At 52.5% G+C, this 12,951-nt stretch overlaps 1 protein-coding gene across 1 annotated transcript in view; it reads left to right on the top strand.

Moving 5' to 3' along the window:
• The first annotated feature begins 1,568 nt into the window (after positions 1 to 1,568).
• LOC102997037 (ephrin type-B receptor 2) overlaps positions 1,569 to 12,951 on the top strand; it is a 42,549-nt gene continuing 31,166 nt past the window's right edge. The window contains exons 1-3 of the mRNA XM_028485812.2: positions 1,569 to 1,676; positions 2,826 to 3,161; positions 3,556 to 3,636. Coding sequence (XP_028341613.1) covers positions 1,664 to 1,676; positions 2,826 to 3,161; positions 3,556 to 3,636 — 430 coding nt within the window. The 5' untranslated portion in view covers positions 1,569 to 1,663. The remainder of the gene's footprint in view (positions 1,677 to 2,825; positions 3,162 to 3,555; positions 3,637 to 12,951) is intronic.

Raw genomic sequence — 12,951 nt, 5'->3', positions numbered from 1 at the left:
CAGACAAGGCTCCAATCCTGGGGGAGCCGAGGGCATGGCCAAGAGATCCCCTTGATGAATAATTATGGCAGGGGGGTAAATTACCCTGAACTCAAGTCATGTAAGACCGAGGAGGGCAGCGTCTCTGAGGCTGGAGCTGGTTGAGGAGTTGGGAGGAGGGCGAGGTGCTAAGACTTGGACTTGCAAGATAAGCTTGAAGACTGGGCCTGGAAAAATGATTTAGGGAAATCTGTGTGAGCCATTTACATGAGGAAACTAACGCTCAGAGAGGTGGAGTTGCTTGCCAAAGGTCACACAGCACATGAACATGGAATGCAATCCAGGTGAGAGCCCCCGGCCTGTGGACAATTCAGCCACATTTCAACCCAAGGAGGAACTTGTCCATTGGAAAGCTCTTCCCTGTCCACCTCTCACTTACCCCTTGCTTGATCCCCCACCTGAGGCACCACAACAGAGCTGAGATTATGAACCCCAGTAAGCAGAAGAAGGCCAAGAAAGGGGCAGGGCCTACACCCCAGGCCTCCTGATTCCCACCCAACCCAGGGCCAGGAGGAAGGGAAGGGTGGATTTTCACATAGGCCCACATAGGAGTGGTCACCCTAAGCCCTGAGCTTTAGAGCCTGAATCCAAATCCTGAGCATCCCCCCAGAGCAGGGAAGAAGGCCAAAGCCCATGGGAGAGCCCAGATTGCTGAATGACCACCAAGTGTAAATACTGCCCTCCCCAGGCTGTCCCTGGTACTGCACGCCCTCTTTATTTCAATAAATTGATCAAACACCTGCTATAATAACAGCTCCTATTCACTGGGCACCTGTACTTTGCAAGACCTCATGCCATGTACATTACACACTTATGCCAAATGTTCACAATAGCCTGCAGAAATGGATCTTAACATCATAGTTTTACTAATAAAGAAACCAAGTCTCAGAATGGTTAAGCCACTTGTCTGGGCCGCACAGCTAGAAAAAGGCCAAAGCAGCAGACCCAGGTCTGTCTGCTTCCAAAGCCAGCGTTCTTTCCTGCTCTACCACATCACCTCTCTACATGCCCCATGCTGTGCTAGGACTTTTTTTTACTGTAATCATCGCAATTATCTGGAACCCAGGAATCTAGTTATAAGAATCAGAGCCCAGCCAGCCATTAGTAAACAAGACTGGGCCATGGGCACTGCCCTAGACCTCTTCAGAGCCTTCAGACTAAGTCAGAATTGGTATTAGAAGCTGTAGCACAGCCAACCTGGAGTAGATAAAGGATGATTGCTAGGGGCACCAGCTGAACCCATAGATAGCTTCAGAGACAAGAAACCAGGTAGCCTGAAACCTTCTGGGTGCAGCTAGGACTGCCATGTTGGGGCCTGGAGACCCCCAAGAGCTTCAGGAGATGGGGTTCTCCATCAGTGACACTGTGTGGCTGCTCTGTGATCCTGTGTGGCCACTCTGTGAAGCTGCACCGTCCTTCCAAGCCTTGTGGCCTGAGTCCTCATATGGTTTCCCCAGTGACTCTCCTTGTCTTCTCTCCAGGTTGCCCATCTGGAACCTTCAAGGCCAACCAAGGGGATGAGGCCTGTACCCACTGTCCCATCAACAGCCGGACCACTTCAGAAGGGGCCACCAACTGCATCTGCCGCAATGGCTACTACAGAGCAGACCTGGACCCCCTGGACATGCCCTGCACAAGTACGTCCAGGGCCCCAGAAGGGCAACGCCTGACCGAGTCCCGAGGCCACCTGCTGAAAAGCTCAGAGCGAGGGTTGGGTGGCTCTCCGGCTATAGTTTCCTAAGTGAGGAGCAGCCAATTACCTGGTGGGAGGGGAAATGGAAAACTGGCTGGAAAGGACCATCCTGGGGTAGTCATGCTGCCAACATGCAGACACCACAGAGCTGGCATCTGGCTCCTTATCCCCTTCTGCTAAGTCACATGGAGTATGAAGTCAAGGTCTTGATTCACAAAGGGACAGAGAATGGGAAGTTGGCAGAAGAAGAACCAACACAGGTGGTGTCTGTGGTAGAAAAGGCTTCCTAGTGTTCTTTCCTGGCAGCAGCTGCCTGAATCACAAGCCAAGATTCTCCAAGAACAGGGTGACTATGAGGGCAATGTCACAACCCTGTATCAGACAGGAATGGCAGTCAGCTGCAAGTAGCAGAGAGCTGACCCCAGTGGCTTAAACCATAAGGATTTATTCTCTCACATAAAAGAAACCCAAAGATAGGCAGCCCTGGGGGTACTGTGGTAAATCCATGAACTTCCCTGAGACCCAGTACTTTCTTCTGCTCTTCCATCCATAGCATGTGGTTTCTACCCTTCAGGTCACATCATAGTCCAACATTGCTGCTGAAGCTCCAGCCATCACACACATTCTCAGCAGCAGAAAGAATGAAAGGGACAAAAGGACATGCTACAGCTGTCTCTTTTCTTAAAAAGAAAATGTCCTAACCAGCAATTTCTGTATATCAGTGGCCAGCGCTTAATCACAAGAGGCTTGGAAATATAGTCTTTAGCGGGACGTAGTTGCCACCCTGAATAAAATTGGGTTATAAGGAAAAAGGGGAAATGGATATTGGGTGGATATAATCCCCAACACAAAAAGACTATCCCTAGCAAGGAACACCAAGGAGGGTGGAGTCCAGGGAGAAAGGTTTAAGCAGATGTGTGTACCAGGATGTGAGTTATATTCTAGAAGCCTGTCTGTTGGGTGGAGAGGAGAGAGGATTTGGAGGAAACCTTTTGGGAGGCCTAGGCTGGAGCCAGGGCAGTAGGCACAGAGGGATCTCCTGGGGAACGTACCCCCAGAGCCCCCACTGACCGACACCTCTCCCCCTCCCCAGCCATCCCCTCCGCACCCCAGGCCGTGATCTCCAGTGTCAACGAGACCTCACTTATGCTAGAGTGGAGCCCGCCCCGGGACTCAGGAGGCCGTGAGGATCTTGTCTACAACATCATCTGCAAGAGCTGTGGCTCGGGCCGGGGCGCCTGCACCCGCTGTGGGGACAACGTGCAGTACGCACCCCGCCAGCTGGGCCTGACCGAGCCTCGCATTTACATCAGTGACCTGCTGGCCCACACCCAGTACACCTTTGAGATCCAGGCCGTGAATGGCGTCACCGACCAGAGCCCGTTTTCACCGCAGTTTGCCTCTGTGAACATCACCACCAACCAGGCAGGTAAGCACTTCAAATGCAAGCGCCTGGGGCAGCTCTGCGCCATGCTGAGCCAGATGGGTATCCTGCCAGCCCTTGTTAAAGACTCCTTCACATCTGTGGAGTGGTTTCCTCTTTTCCAAGGCTGTCCATGTGATCCAGCCACCTGGGGGAGTAAGTGTTGCCTCTCCACTGTAGTGGCATATATAATAATTGCAGGCATTTGTTGAGCAAGTGTTATTGAAGGTGAGAGTAAAGCTGCCGTAACAAAAGGGCCCAGTGTTCGGTGGCTTAAAGAACACAGAAGTGCATTTCTCTCTCATGTGAGAGTCCAGGAGTGAGCAGTCCAGGTAAGCAAGGTAGCTCTGATCCACTTGGAGATTCAGGGACCCGGGTTCCTTCCGTTTTGTCTCACCAGCCTCCATGCTCCTTGTCTGCACTCTAGCCTGCAGGAAGGGGAGAGACAGAAGACCCAGGGCAGCGATATGTTTTAAACAAGGTAGGCAGAAGTGGCGCCCATCGCTCCTGGGCATGGTCCAGTGGAAAGAACGTGGTCACGTGACCTCACCGAGCCACAGAGGAGGTTGGGAGATGTAATGTCTCCCAGCCTAGCTCAAACCTCCATCACAGCAGAAGGTGGGGAGACAGACTTCAGTGGACATCTAGCAGTTTCCACACGTGCTTTCTCTGAACCTTCAGCCCCCTCCAGTCTAACTCCACCAAAAATCCTCTCCCCAGGCTCATCTGTAATAATCCTTTCTGTGACCCCATGTGGCACCCCCATCATCTGCCCTCTTTCCTTTACAACAAAAAAAGTTGCCAAACACTGCAGTGTCACTACCTCCCCCCATCCCCTCTTCACTCCACTGCACTCAGGCTTCCGGCCCTACCTCTCCACCAAAGCCACTATCCTCGGGGTCACCTGGGACCTCCAGATGGCCAGGTCCAGGAGACGCTTTCCAGCCTCATCCCCACCCAAGAGCCATGTGAGATTTTCAGGGACCTTATGGTTCCTGCAGAAGACTCTGTGGTTGGCATTGTGAGTGTGCCCCCCCAGTTATTCACTCAGCAACCTTTACCAAGCCCCTGCTGGGAAGCGTGGTCTGGGCCCCATCTAAGTAGAGCCAAGGGAGGTCAGGCTCCAGGACAGAAAGTGAATGGGCTGTCCAGCTTATCTTTCTGATGCCACGTGGGGCCCACACAGTAAGCACTCAGGGCATCCAGAGATGGAGGTCCAGGAAGGCTTCCTGGAGGGGGCAGGATTTGACCTGCAGTTTGAAAGACTAACAGAATTTTGAAGGGAATGATAGCAATACGTGGAATCTGAGAAGGAGGAAAGGCATGCATAAGGACACGGAGGAGAAGGGGGAGCCAGCTCTGCCTGGTTGAGGAGTGCTTTCACACATGACCTCACTGCCACCCCCCGGCCCCCTGGAGTAGGAGGAACCTGTGTCCTCATTTCACAGATGACGCTCAGAGAAGTTGAGTCACTAAGCTAGGCAGGGTGCAAGGCAGGAATTGACTAGGTCTAACAGACTCCCGTGCTCAGCACAGTCTACGGTGCATCCAAGGAACCATGGACTGTGGGTCTGATGAGCACGCGTGTGTGAGTGTGCATATTTGTGAGAATGTGTGGTGTGTCGCTGGATATGTCCGAGTGACCATGTGTTTGTGATTGCGCGTGACTGGCCATGTGGCTTCTCACGTATACGTGCATCTGTGAGCATGGGCGTGTCTGAATCTGAGTGGCATGGAGGGGGCTGTGTCTGAGCTTGAGTTTGTATATCTGAAGGTGACTCAGCCCGTCCGTGTGTTTGTGTGTGGGAAGGAGTGTGGTTTTGTTTGCCAGCATTCGTGGTGCTGCTGGGCCGAGAGGGTGCGGTTACGAGCATGTGCTGCAGCGCTTGCAGGCCCGTGGATGCATTTAAGCCCCCCTCAGGTTGGGGTTGGGATGGAGCTGACTCAAGGAGGGCAATCTGAGAGAACCCTCCAAAGCCAGCAGCTGTTGGCAAACACACCTGGCAGATTATGAAACTGTGAGTCTCTCCAGCTTGACAAAGCTCTGAGGGAGGGAAGCCGGGCTCCCAGTGGGGGTGGAGGCGAGGGAGCTCTCTTCACCTGGGAGGAGCTAGAATTCCCCAGAGCCCCTGGAGTTCTTTCCCTAGCTGTGGAGGCCTCCCCTGCATCCATTTGGGAGCCCTGAGTGTCAAACTGCCTACTTAACCAGCTCAGCTTATTAGCAGCAAAGGCTTCTGGGATGGACCCCTCCTGTCTGGAGCTGGAAGTTCCCAGAGAATAGAGAGATGGGGCAGAGTGGAAGCGAGGGCTCCCAGAGAGGAGGGTGCAGGGAGAGCCCTCAGGATTAAAATGCAGAAGCAGTGAGGAACAAGCCCTGGGTTAGGAACAGGGGATCTGAGTTTGAATCCCAGTTTTGTCATTCATTTGCTATGTGACTTTAGTGTATTGGTCAGTTATTGCTGCAATGATGCTGCATAACAAAAACACCCCCAAACCCAGTATTTTACAATAATAACATTTATTTTCTCACTCACTAGTCTCTGGGTCAGCTAAGGTTTAGCTAATCGGCACCAGGTCCTCTGAGCTGGGCAGAGCTCCAGAATGTGGGCTGGATTCCGTCTGTTGCATATGTCTCCTCATTCTCCTTGGACTAGCAGCCCCCCAGGCTTATTTCTCTTGTGGTGAATGGTGTGAACACAAGTGGCCGAGCCAAGCCAGGCCACATAAACCCATGTCATTGCCTGTGGCACAGTCATCCACAGTGAACGCACCCTGCAGGGCTCCTTGGCAGAGAGTGTGGGTGCGTGATCCTGTTACAATAGAGGCAGAGCTGAGATCACCCATCCAACCTATCACACTTGAGAAAAATCAGTTCCTCCCTCTGGGCCTCAATTTCCCCACCAAATTGTGCGTCAGAACTGTATGAGAGCTTTTTCAGAACACAGGTCCCCTGTCCCCACCCCAGACCTGCTGAATCAGAACCCCAGGAATAAGCCCTGGGAATCAGCATTTTTAACAAGTGGCTCAAGTGTTTCTTAGCATCAGACAAATTTGGGAAAGTCAGGTCTAAGTGAGTCCAAGCCCCTGTAAGCCCTCAAAGCCCTGAGGCTTTCTGGGTCATAACCACCCTTTCCCCCTCCTCTTTGTTCCAAGCCCCTTAACAAGACCCCCTCTCTCATAGATGCCCAGAGCCCAGCTGGGGGCTGTGCAGCCACACACACCCTCACCGCACTATCCCCCTTTGCCAGAGGAGGAAACAGAGGCCCAGAGAAGTGGAGTCATTTATGCGAAGTCCTGCTACTAAGTGGGCTCAACTAGGATTTAAACCCAGGACCATGAAACTCCAAGTCTACCCTGTAGAAAACATGGTTCCTGCCATTGAGATTTATGCCCTGGTTGGGAAGATAAGACATGGACAGAGTTTACATATTAGATGGCATAAATGAGGACCCAAGCAGGGGTCTGGGAGGTGAGGGAGATCACAGGCAGGAGAAATCATTTCCTCCTGGGGAATGGGAGAAAGGCATGCCATGGAAGGCTTCCTGAAGAGGAGGCATTTGAGCTTAGCTCTGAAGAATAGAGAAGCTTCTAACAAGCAGAGATGGAATCGTGCGGAGAAGAAGGTATCCTAGGAGAGGGAAGTACAAAAGGCAGACTGAGGGAGAGTTCTCCTTTCTCTTCCTCCAAGGCACCAGGCTTCTCTGCCACAGGGTTTTTGCAAATGCTGTTCCCACTGCTTGGAATGCTTTGCCCCTTTCCCCCTTCCTTTTGACCTAGCTCATCTTCATTGACCTTCCTGACCTGGTCACATTCCCCCAGCACCATGGCCCTCAAGTTCCCGTGGCTGAGATTTTAGCTTCATGTCTTTGATCATTTCATTCCGGTCTCCCCACCATCACCACTCATTGGTTCACAGTGAGTCTCCTTTCCGTCACTGTGGTTCTCCTGGAGCCTAGACAGGGGCACACCACAACGTATGCTTGGTGAGCAGTTGCCGAGGGGTCCAGAGAAGCATGGAGTGAGGTGGGGTGTGGAGAAGTACGATGAGGCTGGAAAACAAGACTGGGGACTTGATTTCCAGACAGATGCATTCAGTGCTCGGTTTTAATTGGACCCTAAAATTCAATATATAAATATCTAGCTCACGGCCTTATAAGGAAAAAGTATTTCTTTTGGGCCAGTGACTGGGCCTTGTTCTCTATCCCTTGGCATTCACCAGGGCCAGAGCTGTCGTCTGACTTCATAAAGCCGTCATGCTGCCTTCGAACTACACTCCGCCACTCCAGAATGCCTTTCCGCCCGTGTTCACGAGTCCTCTCAGGGCCCCCCAGAGACAGGAGGCCAGGCTGGGCTGCATATCCCCACTCGGAGGATAAGGAAACGGGATTGGGGGAGGTCAAGCACGTGCCCGGGCTCACTCAGCTGGAAAGGGGCAGACGCAGGGTTCAGTCTGGCTGTGCAGAGTCCATGGTCCCCGACGCAAACAAACAAGACAACATAGAGATGGACGGGAGGGGGAGGGCGAGCCTCGGCAGCATCAGAGGATCAGAGGAGAGCCTCTCTGAGGAGGTGGCGTGTGAGCTGAGATCCGAATGACAAGGCGGAGGCAGCCATGCAGACCTAGGTGCAGGCAGCATTTCAGCAATGTGGGGCTTGTGCTAGGGGCTCTCCCCAGTGCTCCGGGCCTCCCTCCAGGGCTGCAGCAGACACACTCTCACCCCAAGCAAGCCCTGAAGAGCTGTACCTCTGCCCGGTCCCAGGGGTGGAGGGAAGGGTCTGGGCTTTGGAATCAGGCAAACAAACCTGGCTTTGAATCAAGCCTAGCTGCTCACTGGCACTTAGCCCCAGACAAGTCACTTAGCCTGCGTCCGATCGCATCCTCCTTATGGGCATTACCACCCCCTCTTTGCGGGATGCTGTGAGGCTTTGAGCTCATGTTCTCAAGGTACCTCCCAGGCTGCCTGGGATGGCAGGCACTCAAAAAGCAGAGATCATTCTGTATTCACTCGAATCATACAATAGCTCACATTTGGCAAGTGGTTTATTATTATTGCCAGATACCAAGTCCTGAATGATGAATCTCCCCAACCTCAGTGGGTTCTATTATTCTCCTATCTTACAGGTAAGGAAAGCAAGGTGTTAACAGTTAAATGACTTGCCCACCAGGCAAGTCACTGGCAGAGCCTGAATAATTACATCACTGCATACTCAGGGCCCAGTGTTGGCTGGATCCAAGCCTTCTGCACAGGTAGGGCAAGCTGTGTACCTAGACCTGCCACACCACAGCCTGGCTGAGCAAATGCAGCCTTTGGGGCCACCCATACTGACTGACCAGTTAGGAAGATCCCCTGTCATCATGTCCTAGGGCGTCGTGTGGGAAAAAAAGGCATCAGTGCTGAACTTGACAAACTCCGCCCTCATCCAGCACGCCCCTTTCCAAGCTGTGTGATCAGGCTGTCTAGGGAACCTTACTTCTCTGAGCCTTAGAGTCCTCACCTTCAAAATGGGCATGTTTCCATCATCCCAGCTTTGCAAGATGGTTGCCAAGTTAGTAATAATGTGGACAAAGCACCGGGCACAATAGATGGCAGCTAGACTTAAAATAGAAATCAGAAGGTATGTTAGTTTCCTATTGCTACTACAACAAAATGCCACAAACTTAGCAACTTACAGTGACACGCAGTTCTTATCTTACAGTTCCGTGGGTCACAAGTCTAGTCTGGATCTCATCAGGCTAAAATCAAGTGTCAGCAGGGCTGTGTTCCCTGCTGGTGGCTCTAAGGGATGACCTGTTTCCTCGCTCACTGGGGTGTTTGCAGAATTCAACTCCATGTGTTTTTAGGATTGAGGTCTCCGATTCCTTGCCAGCTGTCAGCTGGGAGGTCCCCTAGCTCCCAGGGGTGTCTCTCCGGTCCTTGCACGAGGCCCCCCCTGCATCTCAGAAGCAGCAACAGGGTGTTGAGTCCACCTCCCGCTCCCGCTCTCTCGTCTGACTCTCATCTGGGAAAGATTCTCCTCTTTTAAGGACTCAGGTGATTAGAGTGGGTCTACCTGGATAATCCGGGATAATCTCCCATCTCAAGGGCCATAACCTTAATCACATCTGCAAAGTCTCTTTTGCCATGTAAGATAACGTATTCACAGATTCAGGGATTAGGTCGTGACATCTTTGGGGGCTGTTATTCTGCCTATCACATGCACACGTAAGTCAAAGTACATCAGCATTCATCCAGTGCAAACACCTCCTTTTATAGAGAGCAAAACTGAGGCCCAGAGAGGTTCCTAAGTGGCTGCCCAAGATGGTACAGCAGGCCCTTGGTGGAGCTGGTCTCTAACACCCTCGCAGGTGTCAGAGTCTCTGTCCGAGACACCACTCCACATGGCTTTCTCATGGAAACATTTTCGACTTTCCAAAGCCCTTTCTGCCAGCCATGTTCTCCTCTGATCCTTTTGCCCTCCTGTGGAGCGGGCACACAGTGGCTGGTCTCTAGAACTGGCATGATCATGTACTCACCTACTTCTCTCCCTGGGGGCGGAGAGGATCAGAGAGAGATAGGACAAGCGGGCCCCCAGTGAGGCCCATGCCTGGGGAAAGGAAGAGAGAGGGAGAGGGCACGTCCCTCCCTGGGCTGAGCGCTCTAAATGCGTCGTCCTCTTTGATCCTCCCAAGCGTTCTGCAGGGGAGGCACTGCCCGCCTAGACTATCAGCTAAGATTGGTTCAGCTTGCCTGTAACAGGAAGAAAAATAACAGATAGCCGCTGCCACAGTAATGCTGTTTAGCAATCAACCACAAAAGCAATGGCGTAAAAGCAAGAAGCACTTATGTAGCTCGTGAATCTCCTGGTTGGATGGGTCTTGGCGGGGAGCATTCATATGTTTGTGCTCCAGCTACTCTGGGTTGCTCAGCAGCTCTTCTCTTTGGATTTTGTCAGGGCTCTATTGCATGTTTGGGATGGAGTGCGGTGGGCTGGTCAGGAATGGCCCTGGTGGGGACAACTGGGGCAACAGCTCTGCTCCATGTATCTCATCCTCCAGCAGGTCGGCCTGGGCGTGTTCTCGTGGCCATGGCGGGGCACCTAGACAGCTGGCAGATACATGCGAGGGCTTTTTCAAGCCTCTGCTTATATCGTATTTGCTTATATTCTATTGGCCGGAGCAAGTCACATGGCCAAGCCCAGAGCCAGGGTCAGAGGGGGATTAACACAAATTACAGGGCAAAGGGTACAGAGACAGAGAGGCAAGTAATACAACCAGTCTACCATAGTTGCTTAGACCAAATGGAGATTTATTTTTCTTATCTGTAAAGGATGTCAGAAGACAGGAATGAGGGCAACTCCGTGGACTCGGTAGGGATCCATGCCCTGAGGGGGAACGAGGCACACAGAGGGAAGGAAGGCTACTTCCCCAGGTCTCAGCTGGTGAAGAGATTGGAAGCTCCCCCAGGGCTCGCTGGGGGCAGCAGGGCCCCTGACCACCTGCTCCCGCCACCACCGAGCAGGCCCTGCCTGGCCAGCCTCCCCTAACCTCTCGACCACAAGCCTCTTTTGTGCTTTTTGCTCCCTGGGGCTCCATCTCCTTGCAGGGGTCACGGGGCGCCACTGATCCCATCCCCCTGCCGGTGTGCCCGCCTGGTAATTGAAAATACCAGAATTCCCTAAAGACCAACTTACAGGGAAACCTGACACCTCAGGGTGGGCGGCCAGCAGCAGGAGGGATGGGAGAACATCCAGCTGTTCCCTTTTCTCCGCCGTTAATCCCCCTGGATTCCAGGAGAAAGGCCAGCCCTGCTTGGCCCTCACTGGCCCGCCTTGATCATCTTCCCAGCAAATGCCTCCTCCTTGCCACACCCAGGGTTACGGGGCTTATGGGATCAGAGCCTGGGTTAGCTGCCTGTAACCCAAGCCTGCCAGCTAAGCCCGCCAAGCCCAGACCCCCATGGCTGTGGGGGACTTGCCTCCACCAACAGCTGAGCACCCAGAGCCAGGGCAGCCGGGTGGGTGGTGGGTGAGGGGAGTCAGCCAGAGCCGGACCGAGTTAGCTTTGCAGCAGCCCTCTGAGGCCCACTGGTTTCAAGACCTCTGTGGTCAGCCTGCATCGGCCGCAGCCAATGGAGGGGAGAGGAGATGCTGGACTTGGGTGGGCCTGGGTTCAAATCCCAGCTCCACTGCTTGGTAACTTTGGGCAAGTTACCTCATACTTCAGTGCCTCCGTTTCCTCACCTGTAAAATGGGTATAACAGTACTACCAGCCTGTCAGGGTTGCTCTGAATGTTAAATGAGTTAATTGACGTAAAGCATTTGGAAAAGTGCCTGGTGTAGAGAGAACAAGGAATTGTTAGGTGTTAGCTGCGGGGCCTTCCCTTTTTTATTTTTTAAGGCATCATGGGGCATCCAGAGGTTGTCCAGATGACAAGCTTGTGTTTTAGTTAAGGAACAGGTTGCCACCCCTACTGCAGTCCTGCTGTGGCTCCCCAGTGCCTTTGCAACAAAGCAACTCCTTGGCCTGGAGGTCTGGCCCCCACCTGCCTTGGCAGCCCCATCCCTGTGCGTCTCCTGAAACTTCTTGTACCACTGCGTCAAGACTCTGAGTCCGTGGGCCCCGGAGGAATACTCTAGCCTGGGCAGATGAGAGGGGCAGCCTCGGGCAGAAGCTGGGCTGGGAGAAGCAGCATGGTGGGCGGAAAATATACTAGACCAGGACTCAGCTGATCTAGGCTCTATTCCCAGGCCCACCTCTACCTACTGTGTGACCTTGGACAAGTTACTTCCCTTCTCTGGCCCTGAATCCACTACTCCTCAAAATATGGGCCACAGGCCAGAGCATCAGTATCACCTGGGAGCTTGTTAGAACTACAGATTCTCAGACCCCATCCCAGAGCAGCTGAACCAGAATCTCTGGGGGCGGGAGGAGGGGCCCAGTAATTCGAATTTTAACAAGGTCTCCTGGTTATCTCCTTACTCCCACTCAAGTCAGAAAAGTCCAGTAATCTATAGGGACACATGCTACCACTTTCACCTCCATTATTGGGAGGTGAAATTGCAGGGAGAGATGTGGAAGGAGCAGCTTCACCCCTGCTTGGGACTGGATCACCTTGGCCGAGTTCCAGAATGGGGGCTTGGACCCAGGAACTCCACACCAAGTCCAAGTCTCATGGTTTCTCCACTGCCTAGTATGGTGCCCAAGCTGGAGCAGGCACTCATTGGGCTGAAACAAATATGCCTTCTCCATTAGACTGTGCCCCCTGGAAGGCAGAAACCCTGCAAGGTTCCTCTCTTGAGCCCCAGCACTCAGCGTCGTGCCAACATCACAGTGACTCTGAACTGAAATTTTTTTCCAGCTTTCTTGAGATATTATTGACATAGATCATATGCAAGTTTAAGGAGTACACTGTGATGTTTCGATACACATGTATATTGCAAAATGATTGCCTTAGTAAGGTTAGTTAACACCTCCATCCCTTCACATAATTACCTGCGTGTGTGTGTGTGTGTGTGTGTGTGTGTTGATAATATTTAAGATCTACTCTCTTAACTTTCCAGTATATAATACAGTATTGTTAATTATAGTCCCCCTGCTGTAAATAGGTCCCCAGAACTTATTCATCTTATAGCTGGGAGTTTTTACCCTTTGACCAACATCTCATTTCCTCCAACCCCCAGCCCTGGGTAGCATTCTACTCTATTGAAATATTCTTTTTTTTTTTTTTTTTTTTTGTGGTACGCGGGCCTCTCACTGTTGTGGCCTCTCCCGTTGCGGAGCACAGGCTCCGGACGCACAGGCTCAGCGGCCATGGCT

Source organism: Physeter macrocephalus, unplaced genomic scaffold (assembly GCF_002837175.3).
Source record: "Physeter macrocephalus isolate SW-GA unplaced genomic scaffold, ASM283717v5 random_648, whole genome shotgun sequence".
NCBI classification, from domain to species: Eukaryota; Metazoa; Chordata; class Mammalia; order Artiodactyla; family Physeteridae; genus Physeter; species Physeter macrocephalus.
The sequence above is the reverse complement of the archived record's forward strand: the minus strand, read 5'-3'. Positions and strand labels throughout refer to the sequence as shown.